Consider the following 23889-nt stretch of genomic DNA (forward strand, 5'->3'; position numbering starts at 1 on the left):
TGTACTTAATGCACTTACATTGTATCTTTTTTTGATTTAGTTTCTCCGCCAATAGTCTGACCCTGATTCTGTAATGACGCCGGCTGCGTCCAGGAAACCACTCGCTTAGTAACCACAGATCAACGGAACTCCGGCGCCGAGGCGGAGCCACAACCACCGAGCCAAGAGCCCCACGGCGGAGCTGGAGCCCGGGAGCCCCACGGCGGAGCTGGAGCCCGGGAGCCCCACGGCGGAGCTGGAGCCCGGGAGCCCCACGGCGGAGCTGGCGCCCGGGAGCCCCACGGCGGAGCTGGCGCCCGGGAGCCCCACTGCGGAGCTGGCGCCCGGGAGCCCCACTGCGGAGCTGAAGCCGCAGTGAGGAGCTGGAATCCGGGAGAACTGCTCGAGATTCCCTGTCAATCACCCAGTAATGCTAGGTTAACACTTTTCACTATGGTGGCCTTGTTGGGAAAGAAGGAAATCGCAATTTCACTAATCCCTGTTTGCCAAATTGACGCAACGAAGAGAAGTGCATTTTGAAAGAGAAAGAGAGAGGGAGTTGTGTTGCTTTTGATCTGTCATCGCGGCACATTACCCCAGAATGAATGTCTTTATTTAGCAGATCTCGAAAACCATCCCTCCCCTGAAACACAAATCAAAAACTGCTGGAAACACTGGGAAGATCAAAGACTGATCAAGAATGCATTGGTGTAATTGGTTATTGATGTTAACTCTTTCTGGACGACCACGCAGTAAATATATGAAAAAGGTTCATATCAAAAGTATTTAATGATGTGCCAAATGACCTAAAAAGGATTTGGGCTAAATTTAAAGATCCATACTACAAACTAACCTTAACAATACTCCATCCAAAAGAGAAAATGCTAGAAAATCTCAGCAGCAATTTTTTACAATAGTCCATCTTTGTATCTAGGTATTTCTTAAATGACTCCAGGGTTTCCATTATCCTGTTTGAAAGTTCATTCCAAATGTTGACCCTGTTGCATGAAGAATGAAGACATGTATCATAAAGTTATATTTTACTAATTCGAACCTGAGCTCCTTGTTCTACTCCAGTTGTCTTTTTTAAGAATTCCATACTTTTTTAAACTATCTTACATATTTAATTACTTTTCAGAGGTTCCATTCTGTGTTGAAGAGTTAGTCTCCTCACAATGCAGATCCCTGACATGAGGGAGCTGCTTCCACCAGACTCTTTGTTCCACTGCCTTCAACACATACATTTCTCTCTTATGGCTTAGTGACTAAAAATTACAGCAGGGCACTGTCCAGTTTGATCACAATTCCCCCTGACTTCTACCGTTTTGGCTGTGCAGCTGAAACCCAATTGACTTTGTTGATTTCTGCTTGGGTTAAACATGGTGAGATTAAAGTTTGCTAAGCTCCCTCTGCCTCTTTCGGGTTAATCTTAGCTATTGCAGTATAATTTATATTTATTGCATGTGTAGGCTATTTCTCCTTCCAACATCCACTACTTTGACCCCAACCTGCATTAAGTTTAACCCACCAGCATTTGGCCCACCTGTATATTTCAAAATGAATTATTCTATAAGGATTTCTTCCATTCTACTGACTCTCTTGGCATTATCTGGAAAAGCAGTTTGCATTAGAATACGATAAGTGTTGTGGTGCAAACACAAATGAACACATATTTTACATGCATGTATATCATTTTTACACTGACACCAATCCTGTACCCTTCTTCATGTTTACACTTTTTTTTCAAAACATCTTGAATTACCCAGAGAAAACACTTTGAGTCACCCTAGCTCAATACCAATCCATTTGTACTGTCATGTCATATACTCAGTGGAGCTGATTGTAGTTAGATATCTAAAACAATTTTTAAGGTTTGTCTCCCCACTTCAGTCTACATCAGAAATAGCCTGTCTCCTAGACACTAAATATTTCTAAACAACTCCTCTTCTGGATACTCTCCGACCTCTCATTTCCAAAGTATACTGGTGTGTCTTCTTGTCATTTGAATTTTAAATTATGATAAACCTCATCATTCTTCTGCCTTTCACTGCTGTTGCCAAATTTGAAAAGCCCAATTGATTTACAGACAAGTAGGATTTTCTATGTTTTGATTTAATTATTAGAAACCACAAGCACAGTTTGTAAAATTCTTGCATCTAGTACACCATTGCCAGAAATATAGTGGGACATGATTTCTGCCCACCAGTCTGCCCTAACCAACATACCAAATTGTGTGGTTAGGGTCCTAAATAAACAAACTCTTGTATGTAACATGAAAACAGAAAACACTGGAAAATCCCAGCAGGTCTGACAACATCTGTGGAGAGAGAATAGAGTTAATGTTTCAAGTCTGCCATCCTGACTCAAAACATTAGCTCAGTTTTCTTTCCACAGATGCTGTCAGACCTGCTGGGATTTTCCAATATTTTCTGTTTTTTTGTAATTTGCTTTTACCTCTTATATGTGTATTTTTCCATCACATTCTCTATCAAGCAGCGTCTCAGAGGCTGCTTCTTTACATTGTTTCGATGCTTCAGAATTTTGTAACAAAATCTCAATTTTCTGATTCCCACTATAGAAACTGAAACTCTATGTTAAGTATTTATTTTCCTACACATTTCTCTCAGCCAAATATGCTATAAAGTAGCATTTCTGACTGGTTGCATACATTCCTGTATAATCTGCTGCCTTAAAAAATACCCTTCTCTCCATTCCCTTCAATAGTTCATCTAAGCAGGCACACTTCCTTGCTCATCAGTCGGGAATGGAAGAGACTGGTGGATTTTAGCATTCCCAATCTTGTGACTTTGGGGAATGGTGGAAGGTTAAAAGTAGAGAAAGCGTCAGCATAATGGGAAGTCGGCTCCATTCCACTGATTTCTGCATTGTATTGCAGTGTATCAGGCTGTGTATGTTTGGATTGTGAAATGTGATCAGTCTAATGTCACATCTGATTTGCTGTAATCATGTGAATCTGCCATGAGGCAAACTCACTGAAGGATGCCATTTCTGATCAGTTCAATGAAGTCTCTCGCTGAGAAGATACTAATGAAGCACTGCTTTTCTTGAACTTGAAACAATATGCCAGAACTCACCTTGGGAGATTGTCTATTAATTTCTCAATTACAGTGATATTGTCATGGCATTTGCTGCATGGGTTTCTTGGAACTTGCCAACGAACACAAACAGAGAATACAGCGATAATCTTGAATGCTAAAGACATGACAAAGAAACATGTCAATAGGTACTGATACTTCAGAGCTGCTTTCTCACTTGTTGGAAGACTTTTACTCACAGTACTTGTGCTGAGTGTTTACCTTCATAACTTTAGAGTTTATTTTAATAACTTTGGACATTTGTAAGTATAATATCTTTGGAGCTCTGATCTATCAGGTCAGCATGTGTTTTGCTGTTTTATTTTTGACCTCATTTGAGGGTAGATGTTCAACAGCACCAGTAGGATGAGCAACACCTATAGGCACAGGAACAGCAACATTTTGCTCCTAACAGACTTGTGGCTGGAATAAATGTGGAATTAATGGATAAGCAGAGAGTTGCAGCACTCAGGAGGCCACATCGTCAACATAGGGGGTATAGGCTGAAGTTCAGCTTCCTGGACACATCAGGATACAAGTGTATCAGGAAGCTTGGTGTCTCACATCAGTTAGTTTCAGACATTTGCAGTCAACTAAAAGACCAGCTACCAAGTGGACCTAGTGGCCATGATTTTACCAGTAGTAGTCAAAATCACTGCCACCCTCACCTTCCTTGTCTCGGAATTGTGAGAAACTAAGACTGCATGCTGTATAATTTTATAATATACATATTATGCTCATTGCTATTTCTAAACTTTTAAAATTGAGCAAAGATCATTAAAGTGGCATAAATTATGCCTTGTCTGTGACCCTGAATAAATGACCCCCCCAACTCTCCACCTCTCCCCCCTCGATCCCCCCCCCCCCCGCCCCCAAACACACACACACACACACACACACAAAATGGACCATGTAGCCCAACTGCAAAAAGAGCTATGCAAAGGCCATCTGCATTTAATCACCCAAGCTGGCCAGCAAGAGATGGAGCATATGCGAAGACAAAGGCCCCACAACCTTCATTCCAATTCCTATTTTGTGGGGCAATTAACAGTCTTTGAAACCTGAAGGTGATCTTGGGGAATGTTGATGCGGGCAAAGTGGTGAATGTTGTCTAGTTAGATTTAAAGTTAGTTTTTGACAATCTACTGTTTAAATGGTTGGTTAACAACATTGAGGCCCATGGAATAGCAGAGTTAGTGCCAGCATGGAGAAAAAATGGTTTAAGGATAGAAAGCAGTAAGTCATGGTGAATGGTTGTTTTTCAGACTGGAGGATGTTAGATATTGCATTTCCCCGGGGTTAGTGCTAGGATCCTGTATTTTGCTTTTAATATTCATGTATTATACATGACTTGGATACAGGAATACAGAGTAACATTTTGAAGAGAAATGCAGCTGAAGGTTTCTGGGAGAATTAACAGTTAATTTAAAACACAGAGAAAGTAATTACTAAAAAACTGAAGGTAACTCATCATCAGAGTTGTTTACTTTTAAGCAGAAAGACTGTATGGATTTGAATCGAATCTGGCTCCCTCCCATGCTGTGTTTACCAGCAGTGTAGATGGACTGTCATTTGCCACTGGCGGATCTTCTGGTCCTGCTGATGTCAACGGCATTTTATGTGGATTGTCCATCCCTCCAGCGGGGAAGCCATCATTGGGGGTGAGGGGAGCAGGGGGTGGGGTGGGGGGGGCGGAGGTGGCATCTTCAGCAGGCCTGGAAAAACCCACCCAAAAAATGGCGATGATCAATCAGAGCAGAATTTCCAAAGCTATTTGGAAGTCTGGTATAGCTAAAACAGTATATTGCTTGACATTAAGCCCAGAAACAAAAACAAGATGTTTATATATAGTCAGAAACATTCCACAACCTTTATTTCCAAAGGTAAAGAAAGAAATTGACTCAATGGTAGGATATGAAGTCACATCACCCATAAAATAGCCAATGAGGTTGGTGCTCAGAAATGATACCAGTTCTGAATCTGCTTTAGTAACGTGTGTTATCTTATGAATCTGGATATATCTCTAAAGATATAGTTATAGGTGAAGGAGTAATGTATTATAGTTCATCTTTTCTTGGTTTAATAAATATATTTTTCATTTGTTAAAAGTTCATCAGCAGTTCTGTGACTCTTTTCAGTAGCCGCCTTCCATGTATCTGAACAAAAATTAAAAGGTAGGATCTATCAAGCCAGGTTCCATCCTGGGATCTGATTTCTTCAGTGGTAACACCAGCTGGGATCATAACACTCTCCCTGACCTGAACCATCACTCTGCTCCCTAATCCTGACTGTCGCTTCTTTCCCAGATCCTTATTATCACTCCTCTCCCTGATCCTGACTGTCGCTTCTTTCCCAGATCCTGATTATCACTCCTCTCCCTGATCCTGACTGTCGCTCCTCTCCCAGATCCTTATTATCGCTCCTCTCCCTGATCCTGACTGTCGCTTCTTTCCCAGATCCTGATCATCACTCGTCTGCCTGATTCCAATTGTTGTTCCTTGCCCAGATCCTGATCACCGCTATTCTTCCAAATCGTATCGGCTGCCCTCCTCGTAAATCCCAAATATTTCACCCCTCCCTGATCCTAAACACTGCAATTCTTCAAAGTCGAGGTCAGTCTCCTTCCAAATCACTATTGTTCCTGTTCTACACCCTTCCTAATCCTGAAAACTCTCCAACCTTGGCTTTTTCTAACTCCCCTGTAATCTCAACACCATTAGTCTTCCTCCTGATCAGTTCCTCTCCTGCACTTAACTAATCCCCAACCTGGCTCTCTTTAAGGAAAATAACTGATGTTCACTGCCAATGACACTGGAGTTTAGGTTTCAAAGTTCCTTCTTTCCTGAGCTGCCTGGGGATGCCTGTTTGCCGTCTAATCATATTTGGGATTGGGGTTTAATATTTGGTACATCTCAGGCCTATCTATTTAAGTGCAGGGATTGTTCTGGTCATCAAATTTTCAATGTATTTATTCACTCACTAACCCCACAAAAATGGCTGAGTATCCATCAGGTTATGTATCCATTTCTGTCATAATATTTTTTAAACATAATGAAAAATAATAGGAAAGTCACTGGGAAGAGGAAGTAAAATGCTATGTACAGATTAATCAATAAACACACTAGCTTCCTCCAGAATATTCTGTGAAGAATGTGGCAGTAATGGCATTTAACGTGCACAAAACAGTGGAAGCCATATAAGCTTCTGGTACAAAATAAATCTGGTACAAAATAAAAATAGTTCGAAGACCAGAACTACGAACTTAATGCAAATAAATTATGCCTTTATCCTGGTTTAAAGTTAAGAAGCAATGTCAAAATCTTTAAACTGACTTCCAGTCTAACCATATAGAAGCTGTGAATCTTTACCAGTGAGAGAACGACAAGGAAAAGGGAGTGAGCCTTCATTTTAGCAAACATGACACTTTTTGAGGTAACAACTCCTTGTCATTCACACTACCACCACATTGTGGTATTGACATTGCTAAAGTGTGTCAAAGACAAATTGAAACAAAATTACTGATGACTGTGATTGATAATAACAATGTTGATACATTACTAATATAACTGAAACCTTTTAATTCAAAAAAAGTAATGTTTGGATAGATGCCAAGAGTGAAAAATTGGATAAGGCTCAGAATTCGCAGGTGTGGTTTTGTAATGTGTGATTATTCCAGGTCAATGGAAGTGATGGAGGCAGACAGAAACATTGTGTTAATTATTATTTCCGTGATTATGATATGCAGGCCAAAGCTAAATGTGTGTGGCTATGTGTTCAGCAAATTCTTGTGAGGCCAGCACTATCTAAGCTGAGCCTACATATGTTAATGCTACCAATCACTTTTTAAAGAGCAGGGGCTGGATGTGATTGTGAAATATTTCCTAAGAACGAGAAATGTAAGAAATGGAGCAGCAGGACAGCAGGAAGACCCCCAGGTTTTCTAATACAGTGCTGGAGACCTTAGTACAGGAGGTGGAAAAGAAGAGGAGGCCCTGCAGACAAACACTCAGCAGGGACTGGAGCAGATAACCATGGTGGATAATGCCAAGACTCTGGCCCTGAGGACCTGGTTATTACGCAGCAAAAAGTTCAGTGACATCAAACGGGAGGTGGCCAAGGTCAGTGAATGTATTTTTAAATGCCAAGCCTCACCAGTCGTGCCATCAGCATCCCATACAACACCAGACCCCATCACTCACCCTTCAAAAATCTCTGGCAATCAGTGCTCATGTATCGAACATGCATACGCTTCACCTCACTCTTACCATGGCTGCGAGCTTCACCCCCTCATCTCACAACTTCTACATCCTGCCAGCTATTTGGTTGTAATGCATTGCAACATATTCACTGACATTCTTTACTGCATCTTACAGGATAAAAAGTGAGCAGCAGAGCACAGGTATAGCCACATGTTCGAGAGAGACAGTGAGTCATGATTCATCAATGACCTTCCTTCCATCATATACTCAGAGTGGGGATGTTTGCTGATGACCGCACAATGTTCAGCGCCATTCACAACTCCTCAGATACTGAATCAGTTCATGTCCAAATGCAGCAAGAACATGGACAATATCCAGGCTTGGGCTGACAAGTGGCAAGTAACATTCGCATCACACAAGTGCTAGTCAATAGCCAGCTGAAACTAGAGAGGATCTAATCATCACACCTTGCCTTTCAATGGCATTACCACCACTATCAAAATCTTGGGTATTACCATTGACCAGAAACTGAACTGGACTAGCCATATAAATATCATGGCTACTTCAGCAGGTCAAAGGCTTGGAATCCTGCGGTGAGTAACTCACCCCCTGACTGCCCAAAAAGTCAAAAGTCAGGGGTGTGATATAATACCCTGCCCTCGTCTGGGCGAAAGCAGCTCCAACAACACTCAAGAGCTCGACAAAGCAGCCTGATTGATTGCTACCTCTTCCACAAACATCCATTCTCTCCACCACTGATATACATTGGCAGCCATGTATAGCATCTACAATATGCATTGCAGGAATTCACAGAAGTTCCTTCAACAGCACTTTCCAAACCCACGACCACTACCATCCAGAAGGACAAAGGCAGTAGATACATGGAAACACCACCACCTGGAAGTTATCCTCCAAGTAAGCAAGTCAGTCACCATCCTGACTTGGAAATATATCACTGCTTCTTTACTGTTGCTAGGTTGAAACCCTGGAATTCCCTCCTCAACAGCACCGTGAGTGTACCCACACGTCAGGTACTACAACAATTAACAAGGCAGTTCACCACCACCTTTCCAAAGGCAACTAGGGATGGGCAATAACTGCTGGCCTAGCCAGTGAAGCCCAAATCCCTTAAATGAATTAAGAAAATAATTATTGCCACAAATATCACTGAGGCTATTGCATGCAGTTGCATCCAACATTTGGGAATATGACTTTTAGGTTAGAGTATTTAAAACAAAACAGGTGAACATCTGACTGAGAAATTGGCATCTAATGTCAATACAATTCAAACTTGCCTGGGTTTATTACACTTAAAAAGAAACCTTATAAGATCAAAGCTGATAGTGAAAAAAAAACTTGAACAATGATTAATCCATCTCAAAGTTTGTAATGGAGCCAGAAAGTCTGGAGAAAGGTTCATAAACTATATTAACAATATAAATTATTCGTTTGGGTTATAGAATCAAAGAGTAGCATTGAAGGTAAAATAGTTCGTTTGTATATCTGCTTGAACCATCCCAAAGCATGTTGTGTTGCCATAAATGTAGTGGGTGGGATTTACTGAGCAATGTGTCACATGTTGTGTGGCGGTAGGAAACGGCTTGCTATTGGTCGGCAGTGAGAATTTCTGGTCCCACCGTTGTAAATGGAGTTTCCCATTGAATGCACCCTCACTGTGGGCAACACGCAGCAGGGGTGCACCATCAATGGGACTGGAAGATCCTGCCATCATAAGTTCTGGCCAGTGACTTAGGTTGCAGCCTTGATTAAAAGGTTCTTTTGTTTAATATATTGTATGCATTTTCTGACAGAGGCAACAATTCAGTTTGGGAATAGATAGAAGCAATTCTTGCTTTGTTTTGGTATAGACTGCATGTCACCAGATTGAAGAAACTCACAGGAGATGATTTTTAGTAGGTCTGCACTTCAGGCAGAGAAAACATCATTGTTCATTGTTTGGAATGTGAGTGGAATTTTAATTCAGCTAACGTTTTATGAGCGAGAGCAGCTGTAAAATTTTCTCTAAAAGAAATTGATGGGGCCCTCACAGAGCTTTGTGGCAAAAAGCAGTCAACAGAGTTTGCTTAGAAAGCTTTGGAAAGTATTCGGTTATCTACTGGCATATAAAACAAAGAACTGAGGCCTCCACAGTTATTAGGTTTGTAATTAAAAAAATGGTGGGTTGCATTGCCAAAAAAAAATTATGGAAGAACCCAATATAATCATATCTTGGACGAATAGCTGGAACACTGTAGAGAGTTAAAATGAATTCTGGAGGGCCATGGAAATCTCAGATGATAGCTGAAACATTGAAGAGAGTTAAAGTGAATTCAAAGGAATATGGTATACTTCTAGGTTGACTCTGGAGAAGTAGATGCATCTTCAAGATTGTTGCAACATAAAAGGGAATTCTTGGGGGGGAAGTAAAAAGTGTTACTGAGTTCGTAGTAATTTTAAATTCTATGGTGTTAAAAATGCTTGCTTTATTTAGTTCTTCTTATATATTTAAAAATGTGAAATCTCATGGAATTTTTCCATCGGCTGTTTATTAAGAGTTATTAAGCATTAACCACCCCTGACAGAATTGTAACAATTGGGGTCTCTAACAGAATCACAAATTTACACACTGGTATGGGTACTCTGGAATATTTGCTAAGGATTAAGCTAACAAAATTTCACAGTGCATTTTACTACATGAGATGAACAGCTTTTTCAGTGACAAAGTTTCTTTCTGGGGAGGCCAAGTCTACTATCCCTGAGTAATTTGCAACAATCAACCAAGGTCAGGTCAATAGAAATAGCAGGAAAATTGAAGTTAGAGATAAAAGCAGAGGCTTAGAAAACAGAGATATTGGATGCAATGAGACAGGGTTTGGAATTGGAAGAAAGAAAGGCTGACCTAGGTCCAATACAGTTTGAATTGGCTAGGATTCAGCTGCAGATCAAGCATCTTCAATAGAAAAAAAATAGAAAAGGCAGCAAAGAGGGAAGGAGAACAGTCAATGGATCTAAAAAAGGGAATTAGAGGTTTAAAGAAAAAGAAGAGAGATAGTTTGCAATGGAAAAGGAATAGTTTTTTTCACAGGGTGAAGGAAGAATTGATTTTATCTCCAAATGGCATCTGCTGTGCACATACACAATTCTATGTGAGGCTCACTAGATGCCATTTTAGCAAGGGCGTTATTGTGTGTACAGGTTGTATACAGAATTGCACAGGACTTCAGCACTGCCATTTTGGAGTTAACACCCTCTTTCAACCCTGCATCACCAGGCATACTTTCTGTAACGGGAAGATTTACAGGGGAGCATTCTCTGGCCTCTCTACCATATGTTTCTTGTGATGGAGGCAATGCACCATTCTCTGGGAAACCCAAATTCGGAGTGTGCCATCGACAGAACCAGAAGATCCCACCGGAGTTGGCAGCTGGTGTCAGCAGCCAGAGAAACCAGCCACAGTATTTAAAGATATGTTCACTACTTGCACTCTTGTTGGACTGTTTGGTGGTTTCCAGAGTTGTTCAAATTTGCTCAAGTCTAAGGGAATGGTGTTTGTAACTTGTGCTGATGGACCATGTCCTGACTCCCAGGACTCTGCACAAGCAACCTGCTCCCACTGAGGTTGCCAGCTTAATATCACTACCGTCTCCTTGATTGGGCTACTGGTCACCCACAATTCCTAACAGGGTTCCAGATGCAGAAGCAGCCAGTCAGGAGGTTGCCCCTTGGAAGGTTGGGCTGGTAAGCATGCTGATGGGATGGATGGACTCAGAACCTGGACATGAGCATGGCATTGGAGTCCAGTTGTCCTCCCGAAAACCCAGTCCAACATTTCAGGTTGTGATTGTTCAGTTCACGTGGAACGGCACAGAGCTGAAATGTTAACTGTGTTTCTCTCTCCACAAGTGCTGTGTGAGTTTTTCCAGTATCTTCTGTTTTAATTTCACGTTTCCAACATCTAGAATATTTTACTTCTGTGTAAACCCATCTCCACAACATTGTCCAATTGCACGCCTGCTACAACCCCACTGCCGCTGAAACCTTCAACCATGCCTTTCTTGCCTCTAGACTTGATTATTCCAATGCACTCCTGGTCAGCCTCCCACATTCCACCCTGCATAAACTCTACTGCCTGGGTTCTAATACACACCTAGTTCCATTCAGTCACCGGCCTTATTCTCACTGATCTGTACTGGTTCCCGATTAAATAATATACGATTTTTAAATTCTCATCCTTCCTTTTAAATGGCCTTGCGCCTCCCATTTTCCATAATCTCCTCCAGCCCCACAAGATCTCCTCCAACCTCCAAGACACCTGCACTTATCTAATTCATGAGCTTTGCCAATATTTATTACTTCACCTTTGGTGATCATGTCTTCGGCTGCCAAGAATGTAAGCTCTGGAATCTCAGAATGGCGGCACGGTGGCACACAGGTTGGCATTGCTGCCTCACAGCACCAGGGATCCAGGTTCAATTCCCAGCTTGGGTCACTACCTATGCAGAGTCTGCACGTTCTCCCCATGTCTGCATAGGTTTCCTCCAGGTGCTTTGCTTTCCTCTCACAGTCTCAAAGATGTACTGGTTAGGTGCATTGGCCATGCTAAATTTGCCTTCAGTGTACCCAAACAGGTGCCGGAGTGTGGAGACGAGGAGATTTTCACAGTAACCTCATTGCAGTGTTAATGTAAGCCTACTTGTGACACTAATGAATAAACTTAAAACATTAAACCCCTCCCTAAACCTTTTTGCCTTTCTACCTCTTTCACCTCCTTAAAATTTTCCTTTTTTTAACCATGCTTTCGGTGTTCTATCTGATATCTCCTATGCAGTTTGGTGTCATTTTGTTTTCTTTTATAACTATCCTCTCAAAATACCTTGGCATCCTTTGTTATGTTAAAAGTGTTGTATAAATATAAGTTTTTGTTACATTAATATTTCTAAAAAAAACACAGAAAAATCCTGGAAATTTCTACTACCAGCAGGGAAATTTGCCTCCTAAAGAATACAAATTGAATTCAGACAGGTGTGCACATGGTTTCCTGTAACACGTAGCTGACTTTCCAAAATTGCTGCTAGCAGGCGAAGTTTCTGACTGACAGCCCAATGTCAAAACATCTACCCTCATACCCAACTGGCTCCACAAATATCAAAGGTTGAGAATCTTCTCCCCGTTCAAATTTGTTTCTCAAATTCTGTCTCAAGGCCACTCTGTGGCTTGGTTAATTAAAGCAGTATCTGGTTGAGCTGCACAGATCGGGATTTTGGAAGACTTAATTCAGGATCTGTTGTCAGTTAACTGACCTCAGCTGGAAGGGTAGTAACACACAGCATGAGCGAAAATAAGGACTGATCTCCATTCTGAAAAACACCTTCCACCACTACCCTCTGTCTTCTATGACCAAGCCAGTTCTGTGCCCATCTAGCCAGCATGATCCCATGGGACTTTAGCTTTTGTGCCAGCCTGCCATGAGGGACCTTGTCAAACACTTTACCAAAGTCCATGTAGACAACATCCACCATTTTTCCTTTGTCAATCGTTCTTGTCAGCTCCTCAAAAAACTCAATCAAGTTGGTGAGACAGGACCTTCCACATGCATAACCATGCTATCACTAACAAGTCCATTCACTTCCAAATGTGAACAAATCTTGTCATTTGGAATGTTTTCCAATTGTTTCCCCACCAATGATATCAGGAATCAAATCAATTGATTGGCCAAATAATTGATTTAATTGGCTGCCTGCTATTTGCTGGTGGGCAGCTACATCACAAATATCCTGTGGTAATGGCTTGATGTCAGAATTCCCTCGCTACATCTTCCTCCTTCATTTTAAGAGGCCTTCCGCCTTATAGTCCGCCACCTGAGGGCTGGTAAAATTTAACCCAATGATTTAGTTTGGTGACCTTTCACCGGAACTGGAGAGATGAACAATTTTTAATTAAGTGTCATTATTTGAAAGGAGGGCATGAGAAAAGAAGAAAATGAAAAAGGGAGGTCAGTGATAGGATGGAAGACAGCACTGATTAAATGACCAAATTGAGGATGGTGCAAGACCAAATAAGATTCCCATGAGACAAGTATAAAGGGATGGAAATGGCAATAACAGAACAGCAGAGAAGGAGGGAAGCATGGAAAATTTAGCAGAGTAAGTTTCTTGTCCTGCCCAACAGTCAGATAGCTAGCTGACTGATACCCCAGCACACCCGCCCTGGAATTGGAGCAGGCGAGACTTGCAAAACGGTATTCTTCATTGGCCTCGGGTGGGATCTTACAAGCCTCAGGAAGGCGATGTGGTAAAATTCCAGTAATAGTGTTCTGGTGATTTGAGAGTTCAACTACCCAAAGTTTGAAACTTCGTCCTGCAAGTCTAATTTTTAGTCTTGCCTTACCTTCTGTCTGTCTGAAACCAGAAGAGAGTTTAAATTGATACCTTGTTTATTAGCTGTGTTTCATTGCTAATCAGATCCATCTTGGAAAATCATGTCTGATCCACGTTAGAGGGTGCGATTTTTGACACCCTGGCCATTGCAGCTTACTGTATAGCATTCACTCAACATCTGTCTTAGAACCAAATAAACATTAGAACTTGACTCGACTACTCTTCCTGGGCAGTGACCTTTGGGAGGGGATTGCCTGGTCTTTGAATGGACTGAAAATCAAGCAGTTTGTATAGCTGATGTTTATTGCATTTTGCCAAGACACAATCTATCCTGAGCGCTGTAAGGCATTTGGCATTCTTTACAATGAAAGCTGCAATTTTAAGGAAAGAACATTGTCATTAAATATTTATTGTTTTTTTAATAGCTGTTTGAACATTTCACTGGCAATCCCTTTTGTCTGAAATCTATTTGTACAGCTATGCATCCGGTATGCTTCAATGTTTGTAACACATGCTGATGTTTTCAATTATATGTTCCGGTGGGATATATTTTGATAGTAAAGACATCACATTATCAGAAACGAAAGCATATGTGTATTGAAGAGAAAGTTGAATATACTTTGTGGGCTGTGACCTTTCACATTTTGTCTTTTTAGATTTAAATGTAATGTGCATAAAAATATAATATTTTAACTGTCTGTACATTCAAACTCTTTGAAGATAGGCTACCCCTCGCAGAACGGCATTTTGCAACGAGAATATTTATTGGCCAATCGTTGCTGCAGTATATTGTGCAAAGAAGAGTTCATCAGTATTATCTGAGCCAAGTTGGCAATTTTTCTATTCCATAAGTAACATCAAAACAATGTAATGTTCAAAGCATAGCAGCCCTGATCAAATAAGAATTAGTTTGGTTTGTATTGTATTAGAAAGCGAAAGACAAGAGGCCCAATTAAGGGTTTGACTGAATGTATATTTTTCAGACTCATCTTTTTCTCAGTATTCCAGTAAGTTGACACTATTCATCGTTACTCAATGTCTGCAGTAATTCTTTAGTAATGTATTAAATCCTCTTATACTGTATTAATTCTTCTATTACCATGTGTTTCATCACAAAGGAATAGGAAGAGAGCGAAAATAGGGGAGTTGCAGTCCTTTATAGAATTTATAATGTCTCTTTCACCATCCTGTTTTACCAACAGTTTTCTGCATGATTTGAGCAAACAATTTTAGTTTTTGGATATGGAAAGATTGTACTGGAAGCTCCATTTGTAGATCCTTGTTTGCTTGACAATTCCCTAGGATCTAAGATTTGGAAGCAGATTTTCTTTACAGTTTAAGATGTATGGATTTCCTAATGTGAGTGGTCTGGCAACGTTTAGTGGGCTATTTGCCTAGTACCCAGTACAATTTTATGGCTTGAGTTAATAAGGAATTTAAAATAGGCCAAAAGTACACCTATTCAGCACCTCCCAATCTGTGCAAACGTAAAGCCCACTGCCAAATTCTTGTTTTAAGCAGCGACTGAAGAAAATAGTTATAAATAATAACTTCCTTTGGAACCAGAAGAAGCAGAAAAGCTGCCCCACCTAGCTGCAAAATCATTGGCTTCAGTCTTTTTATTCGCATTTGTCCACTACTTCCCCTTCCAGCTGTTGGATGCACCAGGCCCTCTCCTAGAACTGAGTTACTGACAAGGCGGATCTTCTTGTTGGGTGGCCTACTTGTTGAGGCACAACCAGCAACAACGGTTCACCTTGAATATGTAGATAAGGCTCGAGGATCAATTTCTAGCAATTCTTAAGACTCGTGGCTCCAGTTGAAAAATGGGCTCAGTTAAAAACATATTCCATCGCTTTATTCTAAAGAAAAGTAAATAAATTAATGGGGAATGTTAAAGTAAGAGACTGTATATGTTGCAGAGCTCAATCTTTTACAGATCATACTAAAATATTGGTATTAAAAGGGCTAATGATCTTGAGGACAAGTAGTGCAGAGACATACTGGACCCAGGTGATCCATATTATTTGACACTGAGCTCCGAGGCAGACTTGTGCATGTTGTGCAGTAGCACCAATGGCACAGAGGGCCTGTATACCAGTTGCGCAGTTGCCATATTAATGAAACATTAGCAACATAATGTAATATCAACACCTAAAATATGCTGCTATGTTTCAATGCCCATATGAAGTAAGTGTTGGATATTGTACTTCAAAGTCAGCACCCTTGAACTTTTCTTATGAAAGAAGATTATGGTTTATTCCTATTTAGGAGCATCTAAATTTTGTCTTACTGACTTGCCTGCTTCCTCGTACATTGGTTTATCCCTTAACTCTAAATTGCCTCTTTTCTGGGTGTTTGCCAAAGGAACTTCATTGTAGCATGAGTATTCCATTGGAAATCTAGTAGCAGGTTCTGAAAGAGGTGCAGTAGAGGCAGCAGTGCAGATTCCCCTTTGTATTTATGCTATTTGCTGAGAAACTATTTGTACATCATCAGCCACAGCACATGTTCATGGAAATATTCTCAAAGATTAAAGTTTCAATTCAGTATTTCAGACATTTTCCTTAGCGTATGCTCAATGTTGGAAAAAAACAACCATTCTTTCAATTTTCATTGAAAGAAGAATTTCAGATGCTGAGTGATCAACATTCTAAAATAACATTCTGAGTAGGCTTGGGTCACTGTTTGTGTGGAATCTGCACGTTCTCCCCATGTCTGCATAGGTTTCTTCCGGATGCTCCAGTTTCCTCTCACAGTCTGAAAAATGTGCAGATTAGGTGCATTGAACAGATGCTGGAGTGTGGTGACTAGGGGATTTTCACAGTAACTTCATTGCAGTGTGAATGAGAGCCTACTTGTGGCTAATAAATAAGTAAACTTTAATAAAATCCCACACATGCCCAGTGGGAATTCACACTCAAAAGGGAGGGAACCAACAGTTAAAGGGACATTATGCTGGATGTTCCCCAAGATGTTCCCTCTTATTTCTCAGCACATGCTGCCCAACAGTGACATCATCCGAAAGAAGTGTTAGTTTTCACCTATACACTGATGACACCTCGTTCTACCCTACCACATCTTCCACTGTTGCTAAATTATCTGACTGCTTATCTGACATCCTGTCTCGGATGAGCAGGAAATTCCTCCAGTTAATGAATGGAGAGACTGAAGCCATTGATTTTGGTCCCTACCCCAAAACTCCCTTCTCCGGCTGCCGATTCCACCCTTTCCCCTGGCCACAGTCTGAGCCAAACTATTCTGTTTACAATGTTTGAATCCCAGAGTCACAAACAGAGACACAGACGGAGACCATTCAGCCCAACATGTTGTACTGGTTCTTTGCAAGAGTAATTAACCTAGTTCCATTCCCTTGTCTTTTCACTGTAGCCCTGCAAATGTGTCCTTTTTAGATAACAGCACAATTCTCATTTGAAAGCCATATTGAATCTGCTTCCACCACACTCTCAGGCAGTGTACTCCAGATCCCAACCATTTGCTGCATAAAAGACGGTTTTTCTCCATGTTGCCATTGCTTCTTTTGTCAATCATCTTAAATCTGCCCTCTGGTTCTAAATCCTTCCACAATAGGGAACAGTTTCTGTCCAGACCCCTGATGATTTTTTGCACCTATATCTAATACCATCTTAATTTTCTCTCCTACATGGGGAACAGCCATGGTTTTTCCAATTCAGTTTACTTAACATTGAATCCAATGAGAATCTATGTAGAATGTGACAGGACATCCCCACACAGGCCCCATAACTCTATGTATTTATCCAGCTATTCCCCTAACCTATGCATCCTGAGACACTAAGAGGCAATTTACCATGATCAATCCACCTAACCTGCACATCTTTGGACTGTGGGGGAAAACCGGAGCACCTGGAGGAAACCCACACAGACATGGAGAGAATGTGCAAATTCCACTCAAGGCTGGAATTAGACCCGGGTCCCAGGTGCTGTGAGGCAGCAGTGCTAACCACTGTGCTGCCCTTTGTTATAATCTCCAATAATTTCTAGTTTAATGCCTTGACCAATGGTATGACTACTGTTAAGGGTCTTTAAGCTACTCCCAGCAAATTTTTCTGACCCTTGCCGTTCCTAACTTTCACCCATGCTGATTCTACTTGCTGATCTTCTGAGCCAAGATCTTTTCTCACTAAATCCTTTTGCCACCTTTGAGCATCAGTGTTACTCCTCCACTGTTTTTGTTCTGTCTGTATTTTTGAAATGTTGTGTGCCTTGAAATATTTATTTGACCATCTTGTGACCATGTTTGCGTAATGACAATTAGATATAAATGCATTTGTACTTCTTATTCATCTATTTTATTGAGGATGCATTCAGAGAAAGAACCTTCAATTTATTTTCTGAATCCAATCTTTCTCCTGCACCTTAATCCTTGAACATTTTTTATTCATTTGTGGGACACGGGTGTTGCTGGCTGGCCAGCATTTATTGCGCATCTTTAGTTGCCCTGGAGAAGGTGATGGTGAGCTGCCTTCTCGAATTGCTGCACTCCACATGGCTGTGAGTTGATCCACAATACTGTTGGGGAGGGAGTTCCAGGATTTTGACCCAGTGACTGCAAAGGAATGACAATATATTTCCAAGTCAGGATGGTGAGTGACTTGAAGGGGAACTTGAAGGTGGTAGTGTTCCCATGTATCTCCTGCCCTTGTCCTTCTAGATGGAAGCGGTTGTGGATTTGGAAGAGGCTGGCAAAAGATTTTTGGTGAAACATTACTGTTAAACTCTCTGTCTCTTCCTGTCCCACTTTACCCAAGTATCTCTGTGTATCAACTTTTCACTTTGGATTTTTACATCTCCCTCTATCTGACCTTCCACCCCACTCATTGTTAATTGAAATGTTAATACCCATCATTAAAGTTCATGATGCATCGTTGTTGAATATGTTAATATTAAATATTTTGTGTGCACTGACATTTTAAAATTTTGATACATCTCATGGTTTTGTGCATCTTATGGTCCTGCAAGTATGGTAATAACATATGAAAGAAAGCCCAGTTGCTGACTTTTCCATGGTCTTGCTTTTATAACACATTTAGTTATGCAACTATATATGAATAAAAAGTGACACTATTGAGGAATTCCAGAAAATATGCAATTCCATTACAAAATAACAATTAATGAAGAGAATTCAATGTGTGAATCTTCTCAAAGAAGTGAAGCTGATGATATAACTTTAGGAATGAAATGTTTGCATTTTCAATCCTCAGCAGGTTTGCTAAGTTAGCTGCAACCACACTGATAGAATATCCTTTCAGCTTCTCCAAATGCATTATTGGAGTCAAGTATTCTTTCTTCAAAAAATAACTTTTCATTTAAACAAAATCAGTCAAGGTATGTAAAACATGGTTTGCACTGGCGATAGAATGATTGGATTCTGAATTGGAACCATCACATCAAGGGTATTAGTAATGCATCTGAAGACATCTGAGCTGTTCATAACTGGAGCCCTCACTCATAGATCCAATGCACTTGTGCTGGAGATGTGAAATGTCAATCAGCAAAGTTGCTCTCAGATACATCTCTCCTAATTAAATCAGTACATTAAACCAGATTAAGCTGATTCCAGGAGCAGGGGCTATCAGATGATCAAGTTCTGAACCGATTCCAAGATGGAGTCATGGAGAAAGCGTAATTTCTACAAACCCAAATTACCATCAAAGATTATATGGTATCTTTATGAAAGGCTTTGGAATCAAACCAAAATATTTGGCCCTCTTCATATTATAGCTCATCTTCTGCTAATGCATCCAGGTAGTCAGCATCAGGATAAAGTAAAAACCCAGAAAATAAGCTGTCAGTCCAGTTTGGATCTGAAAACAGACCATTTTGTTCATTATCAAAGATCTCCAGCCATACTTCATCTTCGGGCTGCAGATACATAACTGTAGATCCTGAAGATACGTCATGGTTTCCTGTATTGGCATCAAAGGTTTTTATACGATAGTCACCATTGTGCACTAACGCAATTGCAACATGTTTATTAGCCAGTGTAATGTCATAAGAGAAGTAATAAATCCCTGGAATGGCACATATAAACTTTCCAGAGGTAGAGATGTAATGGCCACCCTCATTAAATAGGATTTTATTAAATATAATGGGTGTTTTCTCTGCTGGGTAACTGGTAGTTATGCCAACAGAAAAGGCAGACTTAAGCACTAAACTCCCACATTTACAAACACCTGATGTTCCGGGGTCTCCTTTTTGTCCTTTGTTTCCTCTAGGTCCAGGAGTTCCTGGTGGTCCCGTTTTCCCTTTTAGGCCATTCTGTCCTCTAAGTCCTGCTTTACCAATTGGTCCTCTATCGCCTTTATTGCCCAGGACTCCTCCTTGTCCTACTTTGCCCCTGATTCCTGGGATAAATCACAATAATTAAAGTTACAATAGTAAATTTATATTCAGAACTTGCAATTTATTGTCGAACATTGTGTGTTGAATTCCAACAACAACAAACAGCAACTAAAATAAAAATAAATTAACTTCCTGTTTTTCATCAATGTATTCCGTAGTGATCATCAATGCAGAATTTAATGTTTTATTGTGTGTGAAAACTTTCACTCTCACAGCTTTTATGTATTTCAGGAGGATCTTCAATGATACTTTGATTAATGTGACTCCTATTTTCATGTATAGAATAAGAGAGCTCCTTCATAGGTATGAATAAAACTTTTAACCAATGACATTAATTCAGCAGCGTAAGGGAATCCCAACAGCACTATTTAAAGGCATTATCATTCAACTTGCATCCGAGGTGCTTTTGACAATCTACCTGTTGCTATAGGATTAGTGAAATTACTGTCTTGCTGGAGGAGCTGATAAAAGGTAATTAGAGTCAGAAAGAAGTGATGCTTTGCGCGGAGTGATGTGGATTAGAAAGGCCTCTGAATTTACCACTTGCTCCCGATCATTGGGTCTCTAGTCGCCGTTCTCCTTGAGCTGCAGAATCACAGGTATAGGAGCAAAGGCAACAAAGATAAGCTTTTCTCAGAGGGAGGCAGAGGAAGGTCTCCGCAGGAGCCAGACCTACGTATGGTGCTCATAGGCTATTTCTCCTATGTATAACCTCAGCAGCAGCGTCAGTAGCTGCATTTCACCGGAGAGTGATAACCGAACTGTGTCAACTACTCAGCCCCAACCTGCAGCCTCAGAGCAGGATGAAGATGGTGCTTCCAGTGGTTGCCAAGGTCACTGTGGCCCTCAATTTCTATGCCAATGGATCTTTCCAGTCTGGAGCATGTGATGTTGCCACCATGTTACTGTTCACTGTCCATCACTGCATAGGAGAGATCGCAAGAGCCCTGGGTACCAGAACAGGGAAACTCATTGTCTTCTCTTTGTGCAGAGTGAACAGGAGAATGGGCTTTCTAATTGTGCAGTGTGCCATCAAATGCAAGCATGTGACCTTGCAGGTGCTACAACTCATGAACTGCTTGAAAAGCAGGAAGAAGGAAGTTGCATCTTTTGAGAGATGCCCTGCCCTGTGCGCCCCCACCCCCAATCCACTTTGTGTCTTACTTCCTGGTCTCCAAAGCCTGTCCCCTCGCCATACTCTCCACCCACAGGCAGGTTTCTGCCTGTGCTGCAATGGAACCTGGGACATCAACCATCAGACTGAATTAACTATAAAATTGTGCTACCTTTATTAGTATCCAAGCTGTTCGTGTACATGCATGAGACAGTGTGTGATACTGCTTTAATTTGTGGTGGGTGAGAATAAATTTGCTGTTGCATTGTTTAATTGGAATACATATTCCAAAGGTAAGAAAAGGTATACATCCTTCCATATAAAAAGTACTGATTACAGGAAGTAAGAAAGCTAATGTATTCTATCTTGTTCCAAGGCAAAGTAGTTGGATCTTGTGTGACTACTCCTTCAGTGACCTAGCCAGCAGTCGTGCCACTAAAGGCCTTGAAAGAAGCCAACAGATATCATGGAGTCAAGAAGAGGACTCCCAGTCACCTACTTTCCAAACTATCATCCCACCCACCAACACTCTAGACACCATTGCATCATGCCTGAATGTGGTAAAGTTGGATGAGAGGCCATTAACGCGATCCGTGCCCACATCCACGCCGATTGCCACTTTACAGAAACCCAGAAATGGAGGCGATCCGCTTCGCATCCTAAACGGGTGCAATGGCGATTTACGTGCATTTGCATGCATTTAAATTAATTAATGAACTGCCTGCCCAACTTTATCAGCATTTCCCACTTTACCACTGTGTTTGCCAATCCGGAATCACGCCGTAATCGACCTGCTAAATAAAAATCTGAATCAGGTGCTCCAGCTTCTGAAGAGCGCGTTCAGTGCTTCCCGGGGGATAAGATCATTCTCTGGTTGTTGGGGGAAGGAGAGTGAGGCCAGATCGTTGCCTGGTTGGGGGTGGGGGTGGGGGAGGAGGAAGAGGTGGGTCAGATGTTCCTCTCGGTGGGGTGGGGGGTGGTGAATGAGGCCGGATCGTTGTCTGTGGGGAGGGAAGGAGGGAGGGGGGTAACATGTATTTTTGGTGGGGGGGGTAGGCCCGATTGCTCACTGGTGGGGGGGGAGTGTCAGATGGATCTCTGGTGGAGGTATGGGGGGACAGTGGGGTCCACTGCCACCCTGTGGGCAATCAGTGGTGGGGGGGGGAGGGGGCAGGGATGGCGATTGATCAGGTTGGCGGGGGGGGCGTTGATAAAGGGACAGTGATGTCTGTGGGTAGTGGGGTGGGGGCGGGGGAGGTGGATGAGGAGTTCAGTGACGTGTGTGAAGGCCATTGCTCCCAGGCCGCTTTTTCTGCTCTCTGCAGCCCATGTGTGATCTGGCACGGGTGTGCTTTTTCAAATCCTTCTCTAACTGCGCATGCGCAGTTCAGAGCTCCGATCATTTTGGCCGTGCTAAGCCCCGCCCACAGCACAAATGAGACTCGTGTTTTTTTTCAGGCTGAGTGCTTATGGGGGCGCCTGAAAGCAGATTTCCAAGTCGGATCTGCCTTCCACCCAGATTCAACACTGTGAATGAAAATGGTAAAATCAGGCCCGATGTGCTTCCCAACACTTTCCCCTGGATTCACCTGCATAGATGCCTGCTGAAATGTGAAAGGCGCTCAGCAATAGGGGAGGCAATGGCTTAGTGGTGTTATCACTACACTATTAATCTAGAAACTCAGCTAATGTCCTGGGGACCCGGGTTCGAATCCTGCCACGGCAGGTGGTGCTATTTGAATTCAGTATAAAATATCTGAAATTAAGGATCTACTGATGACCATTGTCAATAGTCGGAAAATAACATCTTGTTGACTAATGTCCTTTAGGGAAGGAAATCTGCTATCCTTGCCTGGCCTGGCCTACGTGTAACTTCAGAGCCACAGCAATGTGGCTGAGTCTCAACTGCCCTTGGGCAACTAGGGATGGGCAATAAATGCTAGCCAGCCAGCGATGCCCATGTCCCACAAATGAATAAAAAGAATTGATTATGACACCTGAGGATAAAGTTAGGATAGTCCTTAGACCGCTCTGTTCTGCTGCACCTTGACTCTACATCCTCCCATCTCCCTTCTCCTGAGATGGTCTCTGAAGCCTTGTGGGTAACGGTTGTGGCCTCACGCAGCTCATGTTTTGAAAGACAGAACAGACCACCATGAGCCAGGACACTTGCTCCAACGAGTATTGGAATACCCCCTCCAGAGGTTCAGTCAGTGGAACTCTTGCTACATGGATCAAGACTGATTTCAGTTGCTGATGGCTTTAGGTTCCATGTTGCCTAATCATTTCCCCACCTTCCCCACATTTATTCCATTGACAATAAGGCAGCTGAATTAAACAAAGGAAAACAGTAATCAAAGAAACATACAAAGAGAATGATCAAAATCTTTCTCTTTTAAAAGAGTCTTGGGAAAAGGAATTCCTGCAATGAAGTCCTGCATGTAAGTCCAGAGAAAGGCAATCTAATATAATAAATTGTTCTTGACTTATTAGCTGTGTAATTCTAGTTGTAGTTGTAGTAGATTTCACAATTTTCCAATTGAAAAATGATATGAGAACATGCTATATAATCAGATTGCCAGATTACTCATTTTGAACAGCCAAGAGCATTCAGTGAAATGTGAGCTGAATACAAATATTAAAGAAACACTGCTTTCATCAATATAGTCTGGCCAATAAAGGCATCACCAAGCTTCCCTTGGCCATCAGGAGTGCCAGTACAAATTGAGGCGATTCTCCCA

At 41.6% G+C, this 23889-nt stretch overlaps 2 protein-coding genes across 10 annotated transcripts in view; both read right to left on the reverse strand.

Annotated features, from left to right (window-relative positions):
- The window catches only part of cc2d2a (coiled-coil and C2 domain containing 2A), a 140611-nt gene extending 140374 nt beyond the window's left edge, over positions 1 to 237 (reverse strand). For all 6 annotated transcript variants that reach the window (XM_080189982.1, XM_080189975.1, XM_080189958.1 and 3 more), the window contains exon 1: positions 19 to 237. The gene's annotated coding sequence lies outside the window, so the exon portion shown is untranslated. The remainder of the gene's footprint in view (positions 1 to 18) is intronic.
- A 17358-nt stretch (positions 238 to 17595) lies between these two features.
- Positions 17596 to 23889, reverse strand: part of c1qtnf7 (C1q and TNF related 7) — a 55052-nt gene continuing 48758 nt past the window's right edge. For 3 of the 4 annotated variants that reach the window (XM_080198741.1, XM_080198709.1, XM_080198730.1), the window contains exon 3: positions 17596 to 20036. In XM_080198741.1, the coding sequence (XP_080054867.1) occupies positions 19408 to 20036 (629 nt within the window). In that variant the 3' untranslated portion in view covers positions 17596 to 19407. The remainder of the gene's footprint in view (positions 20037 to 23889) is intronic. The other variant, XM_080198720.1, reaches the window with a different exon arrangement.

This window comes from Carcharhinus amblyrhynchos, chromosome 1, assembly GCF_965287045.1.
Source record: "Carcharhinus amblyrhynchos chromosome 1, sCarAmb.v2.hapA, whole genome shotgun sequence".
Lineage (NCBI taxonomy): Eukaryota > Metazoa > Chordata > Chondrichthyes > Carcharhiniformes > Carcharhinidae > Carcharhinus > Carcharhinus amblyrhynchos.